The sequence below is a fragment of the Bidens hawaiensis genome, unplaced genomic scaffold, assembly GCF_021521415.1.
Source record: "Bidens hawaiensis isolate Kalapana, Puna unplaced genomic scaffold, B.hawaiensis_p1.1 tig00006270_1, whole genome shotgun sequence".
Taxonomy (NCBI): Eukaryota; Viridiplantae; Streptophyta; class Magnoliopsida; order Asterales; family Asteraceae; genus Bidens; species Bidens hawaiensis.
This window is the reverse complement of record NW_027491417.1, coordinates 108,032-117,733: the sequence shown is the minus strand read 5'-3', so window position 1 is coordinate 117,733 and position 9,702 is coordinate 108,032. Positions and strand designations below refer to the sequence as shown.

Sequence of the window (9,702 nt, the reverse complement as noted above, 5' to 3'; positions counted from 1 at the left end):
AAGTTGTAACAACTTCTGCCATAGGCGAAGTTAGAACAACTTCGCCATAGGCGAAGTTGTAACAACTTCTGCCATAGGCGAAGTTAGAACAACTTCGCCATAGGAGAAGTTATAACAACTTCGCCTACTGGCCCAAGCCCAAGCCCGCGAAGTTGTTTCGATATATATATATGTGTCTTGTTTAGGTTTGAGTATCCAGAAAGTCAGAGTGTTTTGTGATCAGTTTAATTGTCTAGAGAGAAACCGAGAGGGAGAGTCGTGTGGGACGACCCGAGGTAGAGCTCACCTCGGGTCGGCCGTGTCATTTGTTTTCATGTTTGGTATGTAAGTGTTTCGGTTATTATATAAAAGATCTGCAGATGTGTTTATCCATTCGTGTGTTTGTTCGTGTATGTGTTTGTGTGTAATCGTCTTCTTCGTCTTCTACACCATAAACGAGTCTAGGAGGATTCCGCACTCCTAGACATCGTGCGGATCTCGTATCGATCGGCGACGCCCCGGGGGGACTTACAAGACTTGGAATTTATTTAGGGGAATCATTCATCATGTTATTATCGGCCTAACCAACACTTATATTAGGTTAATTAAATCAAATTGGATCTGCAGTTCAAATTATTATAAGCCGACTCTAAACCTTAAATCAATATACATATAATCCTTTATATAAACTCAATTAAACTTCCAAACACAATCACCTAAACCTAGCCGCCAATAACCCTTTGTTCTATTGTATTATCATCATCAATTGGGTCGTTCTCTTGACAACGTCATAGCCGTCCACTGTCGTAATCAATAAACCATCGTATGTTCATCGTTCAAGGATTTTTGTCGGTAAATTCTGAAGAGCTTGACTTACCGCTTTCTTACCTATTCATTATCTCTTGCTTAATTGCTAAGGTGAGTATTTCGCTCCCCTATTTTACCTATTTTATCTTTTTGGGGACATGTGAGTATCTTATATATTTATCTATTATATAGTATTCACAACCGCAACTGTTAATCCTTGTGTGTATATCGGTTTATGCCTAACTTGCTATTTTCTTACTTGCTTTATTTTAACGCATTTGGTGAGTTCCTCATTATAGTATAATCATACGAGTATCTTCGGCAACCGATGTCCATTTTTATGGCAACGATTTATTCCTTTCTTGGTAACCAATGTTCATTTATATGGAATTGGTTGAGCACTTTCTTGTTTGTTTGATTGATTGTTTACATGCTATGGTTTAACTGTTTATTCTCACAGGAACAATTTGCATTTTTCTTTATTTATTATATATTAAAACTGTTGTATCTTAAACTGGTGTTTTACTCACTCAACATGTGTTATTGACAAACCTTTCTATTTTATACGCATATGCATGTTATTGTTTGATCTAGTTGCAAGATTTGGTGAAGATTTAGTGAAGAATTTAAGTTAGAAAACTTTTAATTAAGATCATTTGTGATATAAATTGTATTGTTGTATGATTATGAATTTTGTAATTTGTACTTAAATTATTTGGATCATTTAATCGAATTAAATAGATATTGTCACTTTTAAATATTGCATGATAGTACCTTGAGAGTTGTGAACAATCATATCACGCCCCGATATTTCCGCCTTAGGTTGGGGTGTGACATCAACAACATTCTCAACAATTCCCTCATCACTACTAAATAAATAATCATCCCACCCAACATTCAAATCTTCAAACAACTTTCACAACATTTAGTTTTGTCCGAGGATATGTTTTGAAATGTTCAACATATACCTCAATAACTTTAGTATGTTGAATATGTTCAAGCATATCAATCACATCCTTATCACTACCTAATGGTCTTAAACCAACATCTAAGTCTACTCCATGCTACTACATCTTCTTCTAAATATCCTAGGTCTTCTATCATATTCTTTAGAATAATCACTAAAAAAACTCAATATGCACCTTATCAATAAAGTTAACAGACCCAAATTGTATCTTTTGCCTCCTGGACCATTGTTAAACTTGCCACCATGGTGAATTTCTAGTGTAAACTGATATGGGTTGTTTGCTGAAAATTTAAAGTAAAAAACATGTTAGGAACAACAAAAAGATTAAAAACTAAGATGGTTGAACAACAATTTGATTCAACTAACCGTATTCAACAGCGGATTCGAAGTTTGAAGATTCCTGATGAAGAACCCACAATTCAACTATATGTTGGGGAATCGATGATCATATTGATAAATTAGTTCACCGATTTATGAGAATTTTGATATTTTGATGAGCAATGGAGGAACGATTGATGAGAATTTTGAGTTTTGAGAATTAGGGCTAATTATATGTTTATATTCTAGTTTAAAAATATAAAAAAGGGAGAGAAAAGTAAAAGAATAAAACAAATAGTAATAAATTTACGCAAATATCCCGGACTTAACGGATGAAAATTGATGGGGTTAAAAAAATACTAAAAAAATGAAATTTTTTAAAACTGAGGTAGTCATTTCCACAAATTCAAAATAGGTATTAAAGTTACTTAGGGCATGTTTGGCAAAACTAGCGGCTAGCTGTAGCTGGAAGCTGGTGGCTTGAAGATTGAAGCTGGTAGCTGTAGCTTTTTATATATATTTAGATATTTGATAGAGTAGCTGGAGCTTTTAATAAAATGTATAAAATTACTAAAATGGGCATAACTAAAAACAATAAAAGTAAATGTATTTATTTTGAAATATTATTTAAGTAAATTAAAATACTAAACGTTTGTAGCTTTTTCTAAACGCTACTAGTAGAAGCTTTAAGATTTAAGTTTTTTCTCCTAACCTAAAAGCTTCAAGCTCCTTGAAAAACAAGACTTTTAATTGAGTATGAGTTTTTTTTTTAAGATTGAAGCTAGAAGCTCCTAAAAGCTCCTAAAAGTTTCTTGTCAAACGTACCTTAGTTTACAAATCACAAACTAACTATAAGTCTTATAAAGAACAACTGGTTCATAGTTAAGGGATGAATTCGGTAAATTATATATCCTTAACAGATAAATCGGTGGCATTATTAACGCCACGAAGAAAAATTCAGAAACACAGAAGAAGAAGATCATCATCATCATCATCATCATCATCATCATCATCATCATCTCTTTGAATTGAATCTAAATTATTACTCTTGAAGAATCAATCAGTAGAAGGTTATGGATTGCTGTATATGGAATTCAAGAACAGGAGGAAGACTGAAGAAGAATTAGCATGAAACCATTCGCAATCTCAAACTCAATTTTTGCATTTAATTGTGGCTCTTCATCTTCCAAGATTTTTGCCCACAAGAACAAGAATAATAATTCCCAATCTCCTAAGGTTAACTTCATTTCCCACTTTTTTCTAAATCTCTTTAATGGGTTTAATTATTTTATTTGTTTGGTGCTTATACGTGTTATCAAACTTTAATTTTGATTCTGAAATTTTGAGATAATTTGGGTTTTCTTGATACAGTAAAAAAAAATATTTTTTTGTTAGGATCATTGGCTGATTAATCCCGATTAGTCACCGGTCCCCATTGGCCGACTAGCAACTGCTACAACACTTACACGTGAAAATATGATGACACGTTTTTAGTCTGCTCACATTATTTCTGGCACACACAAAATCACACGATTTATTAGAAAATTCAAGAGATTGAGAGATTAGGGAGTTGTGATCTGAGATGCAAATTGAATGAAGTCCGAACACTTAAAAATCGGGGCTTAGTATTCAACTTATTATTTTTTACAGTGGAACTGCCAATGTGTTTTATTTGTTTCAATCATAGTTATCAAAAGCGATAGTTTTTGCCGCCTAGTCGCAATTTCAGGCGAGTCGATGGTAAACCGACTCTTACTGATCGAGGCATTTTTCTAGGAGAAACATCTGTTTATTGATTTTTTTAATTACTTCTGATTTCTTTGGATTGAGCATTAACCGACTGATGATAATTGCCTAAAAAAACTGATTTAATTAATTTAGTCTAATCTCTGTATATAATTATCGATTATTCTAGTTTTTGCTTGTTTATCTGATTTTTTTATTGTTTATTTACTATTACAATATGTTTCCTATATTATGGTTTTGCTTTGTTTTACCGATTTTAATTTGCAAGATTGCTATAAAATAATTTGCTTTGTTTTACTGATTCTAATTTCAATTAGCAATGGGTATAAAGTAATTTTTGCTTTGGATATTTTGGGGTTTTGCACTTTTGGTATTGGTTAATGTTTGGTATTTAACTATGTTATTCAAGTTTTGGGGGTTGTAAACTTTTGGTACTGGTTAATGTTTGGCAATTAAAGTATGTTATTCAAGTTTTAGGATATATAATAGATTTAAAATCTTTTTTTAATGTTCGCTTTTTTTAAAAAAATAGGGCGCCTTTATCCTGATTGCTAGGCGAAGAATGGGCTATAAACTCTTCCATATCCGACGCGGTACTTTTTCTTTTTTGTTTCTTGGATTTAACTAATCTTTGGAAAAAGATGGATAATGTAGTAGGAATGGTTTACATTCTGAAAATTAAAACAACAAGAAGATTATTTAGGGCTTGTTGAAAATAGAAAGTAATTTTTTTTTGTTAGGATCTTGACACGTGAAACATGATTACATATTTATGTAGGGAAAATTCCCAAAATGTCCCTTTAGTGAAAAGAGATTCCAGAAATGTTCCTAAAATATTGTAATTCCTCAAATGTCCCCTCTCAAACTCATCTTCATGCTTAGTTTCGAACTCGATATGGGTGGGTCAAAAGGCTAAATCAAACAGGTCAATGCAGTTAATGAGGAAGAAGGGTAGTTGGAAGATGAAGAGCTAAGGTTTAAAGAATTAATGCGGTAGTTATCAGGAAATTAAGTTTATATATATGCCTTTGTTCGGGTTTACAAGATATCCATGTTTATGTATTAAAAATATTAGGGTTTGTTAACCTTGTATTTGGAGAATTGCCATATTGAATCGGCTAATCGGAGACTAGCCTATCTCGAATCGGGCCCACCATCCTTGTTCTTGTTTATATAGAACAACTTTCTTGTGACCCTACTTTGAATCGGCTAATTGGAGACTAGCCCATCTCGAATCGGGCCTACTATCCTTGTTCTTGTTCATTAATAATATTTTTAATACATCCTTGTTCTTAATGATTATCAAAATTGAATTCTGTTTCTTATTTATGATTGTTTACTCTTTAAAATCCATATTTTAAGTTATGTGACAACTTTATTTATAATTGATAAGTAAATATTATAAATGAAGTCAATTTAAACAACCATAGTCTTTTTCAATTGTATAAGATCTATCTTCTCACACAAGATACAAGAGTACCAAAGAAACTATTTTATAATTCATACGTATTATAACATGTTATTTACATCGGCGATTGATATGTCCTAGCATTTATTGTTACATCCCTAAATGATTAACACTATATGGCGTTTTTAGAGTGTTTAATTTTATCTCCATTCTCTGTAATGTTAAACATTGTGATATTTTTGATACTTTGATGTCCAACTTATGATATTTATTTTGGTTGTTGATTCTCAATTTATTTTGTGAATGTTACCGAATGTACATGTAAAATATAAGTATATTCGAATTTTGTTACGTGTCATGTACTCATGTGTCAGTCACAAGTTTTTCTTCGTTTAAAAGCTTTCTTTTTACAGGGTTCAGAGCCTCCTCCTGCCCAGAATTACATCAAATGTCAAGCAAAATTTGCAATTCTTGAAGTTATGGAAGGTGAATTAGTATGCTCCTATCATTTTTTTTTTCTAAGAATCAAGCATGAACATTTTGTTAAAAGGGTAACTTACATTTTTTTTGTCCTTTATCTATAAGTTGCAAATCGTGTTTTTAACGTACAAAAAACGTCCATGAAGTTCATTTCTTGCCACGCTTTTTATCCTCTCTACTAACATACATTAGATTTGTTTGCTAAATCCTGTCATTTGCAACACACATGAGGGTATTTTGGTCATTTAACAGACAAATCTAACGACCGTTGTTGGAAATGACAAAAAGTGTGGTAGCATATCAGCTTCACGGGTGTCTTTTGTTCTTATAGAAGTTAAAAGGACATCATCTGCAAATTACTTCATACATAAAGAACAAAAACTGTAATTTATCCTTCTTAAAAGTGAGTCGCAGCTATTTCGACTCATTTATTTATGAATGGGGTTGACAGCCCGACAGGTTGTTTATAGGTTTTCTCAATCGTTTTATGTTATGAAGTTAAATAATAATAATAATAATAATAATTATTATTATTATTATAATAATTATTATTATTATATTTGTATTTTATTACAGGAGTATCAAAAGCGAAAATCTGGAACACCTAAACCCGCAACTAGTTACCGTAGGAAAAAAGTGGAAAAGGATGACCTTCCCGATGACGATACCGAGCTTTATCGTGACCCTACTTTGACGCTTTATTAGTAAATTTCTTTCCCATTTTTTTACTTGTTAAAAGGGTTTCAACTTCTTTCAATTAACTTAAGTAATCATTTTATAAAGCATCAAGAATTTCTGAAATTACTGAACAGTACAAATCAGGGTATAGATACTGCAGTCCCCGTGTTGCTAGTTGATGGTTATAATGTTTGTGGCTATTGGCCGAAGCTCAAAAAACATTTTATGAACGGAAGACTTGATCTTGCTCGCCAAAAGCTTGTTGATGAACTTATAACCTTTGGAATGCTAAGAGGTTTGTGTTATATTTGGAGTTTTATAGGTAACATGAATTGTATTTTAGCAGGACGAATTGAGACAATTTTTCATATATATGTGAAATATTTGAACTATATTCACTATAATAACGATTATGTAGTGGAAAACTTTTGTGCTGCATTTGTAACCAAATTTGATTAAAATTCCGTATTTGACTTTAAAAATCAAACTCTGTGTTTTATTAGATTAGAAAGTAGATTACTACAACTCTGTGTTAGGTTGTTAGCTATTTCTAGCATTCTTAATAGGCTATGTTACATGATTTCGCATTTGTTCATATTATAACAATTACCAACTTGGTGAACCACCCCACCCAATGAAATTCTTACACCCGTTTTTTTTTTCAACAAAGTTTCAATTTCATCTCTTATTTATATAATAATATGCATCTTTAATCCATGTAAATTTTATTAATATGTTTTTCTCTAGTAACTTGCGTTTATTAACTTTTAAAAAAAATCTAATAAACACTTTTGTTTAATTTGAGTTTGTCAACATTCCGATATAAATTTTGTTGAAAACGGAGTTATAAAACTTGGGATTCACCTTTATTACCGAGTTCCTGTAACGTAACGATACAAACCGAACAACATCGGTACCAATATTCATTTTTATGGTTTTCGGTTTCGATACGAGTGAGTTTCTTTTTTTATAGTTAACGTTTATGTTTACTAAATATTCTTTTTTTGGTAATTTGTTTTAAAATTGTTGATATATTTGTTATAATTATTATTACTTATTGTTATTATCATTATTAAAACTACAATTGCTAATATAATTGTTATTTTTCTGTTGATTATTATTACTATTGTTATTTCGTTAGTGAAAGGTAAGACTGGTTATCCATGACAAATTCAGTTGTACCTTTTGGTTACACATGGGTGCTATTCCGTGGCAACGCGCTGGCGAAATTACTAGTTAATTATTAATATTGAATGAAGGATAAAACAGAAGATACCTAAAAGTCGTGTAATGTGTTCTCAACTCCTTGCAATGTTTTAACATGTTTTAGTGTAAAATATATTACCCTATTATTTAACTAGTATATATTTGTAATCCTATGTAACACATTATTTGTTTACTGAAATTTTTTTCTATTTGGACATTTTTCAGAGGTGAAAGTGGTAGTTGTTTTTGATGCTATGATGTCTGGTCTTCCGATGCACAAAGAAAATTTTGCTGGGTATCATTCATTTTTCATAAACTAATATAATATTAACTATTTCTTGCTACCTTTTTACAGATATTTTAATAGTCTTGTTGAATATTGCAGTGTTGATATCATTTATTCAACTGAAACATGTGTTGATACCTGGATAGAGAAAGAAGTAAGCAGTACCACATTTAATTACCGATTTACCCTCACTAAGCCTAATTTTATAATTATGCAATGCTGAATTTTTTGGTAGGTTGCAGACTTGAGGGAGGACGGGTGCCCGAGAGTATGGGTTGTTACATCTGATCGTTGTCAACAACACGCAGCACATGGAGCAGTAAGTCAAAAATACTTTTGACTAATTATATTTATTCTGTGAAGTTAATCTTATCTTTACTATTTAACATGCTAAAAGTATGTTTTATTCTTTTATTATTATTGTTATTATTATTATTGTTATTATTATTATTATTGTTATTATTGTTATTATCTTTGGATTACTTGGGTTGGTTTGTGATCATTATAGTTTTAAATATAGGGAGCTTTTGTTTGGAGTGCAAAGGCATTGGTTTCAGAGGTACCACACAATGCTCTTTTCTCTCTGTATTAGTTATCTTGTTTTTCAATTTTTAGGTAAACTTATTTAAAAATATAAGTGTGCTTTATTTGTCAAGAGACTGAAAGAGTGTGTATGAATGGTAATAATAAAGTTGGAGAAGACTTTATAAATTATATGATAGTTTGGATTCTGTGGTCGTTTTTTCCTTTAAAAGATTAAAAAAAAAATTAACTTCTAGTTTGTCTTTGTGATTCTGTCTTTTGTTCTTATGTTATGTTATCTTATTCATCACGGACAATCTGTTAGGGTTTCTACATTGTACCTTTTACTTAGAGCATTCAATCTCTATAATTGCCTGTGAGTAGATATAATAAGGAGAAGAAATTATAAAATATGTGTTCCAAGTATGAAAGAGATAGAGATGGAGAACGAGATTCTACTGTGATTGTTCTCTTACAGTCACACTACAAAATGCTTATTGTCCAATTTACACGATGTGGCTCCCGAAATGTTACACGAGTCGTGGTTTGTAGTATTTTAACTTGTACTTGATACAAAATAGGCAACATGTAAAATCTATACAAGCACAATCTCTCGATCTAGCGACAATTACAAAGTGAGACACTTGTATTTGTAGTGTTGCGGGTTTCTGTCCTTTGGTTTCTGTAGTTATAGTTTTTTGTTGATTGAACCTTAATCATTAGTGATACAATGAGATTAAGCTTCCTGGTGTACACTTTTTTATAACCTCCTGCTGTTTAACGTCTTTTGTGTGTTTCATATTAAGACTTCACAAAAAGAGGTCGAAATAATGCTTGAAGAACACAAGTGAGTGTTCCACCAACTTATATGTTCATTGAAAGAAACCATAAAAAAATTTTGAAACTAAGAAAGTGAAAAATAATTTGGTGTGTTTTTGTAACATTAACTATGGTATTCTGGTAGAAAATATGCTGAAACTGAACACTAAACTTTAATAAATGATGAAAATGGATTTAATAAGAATCTGAACTTGTTTTCCAGGTCAAACTCAGTACAAGGTAAACTGTTGAAACACAATCTTGATTCTGAGGTAGTGGATGCACTCAAGGATCTAAGAAACAAGCTTTCTGAACGCGGTTGAAGTGATTCTTTTGTAATCGCCCATAACATGTGCGCGCGAATACCATTTAAATTTATGTCAGTAATAGTTTTGTTTTAGGTCAGCCTCATCAGCTACTGCAGTGAAATTTGGAATATTAGAATGTTATTGAATGTAATTGTGTTAAAACCAAGAATTTTGACAT

The 9,702-nt window shown here is 31.5% G+C and overlaps 1 protein-coding gene across 1 annotated transcript; it reads left to right on the top strand.

The window, feature by feature from the left end:
* Window positions 1–3,209: 3,209 nt before the first annotated feature.
* On the top strand, window positions 3,210–9,124 carry LOC143631930 (uncharacterized; the record flags this gene model as incomplete). Its single annotated transcript, XM_077100544.1, has 9 exons — window positions 3,210–3,307; window positions 5,639–5,711; window positions 6,282–6,409; window positions 6,518–6,678; window positions 7,815–7,884; window positions 7,975–8,029; window positions 8,111–8,194; window positions 8,396–8,434; window positions 8,782–9,124. Coding segments are annotated over 9 exons (714 nt in total), but the record flags the coding sequence as incomplete, so codon positions are not given.
* Between the last annotated feature and the right edge of the window lie 578 nt (window positions 9,125–9,702).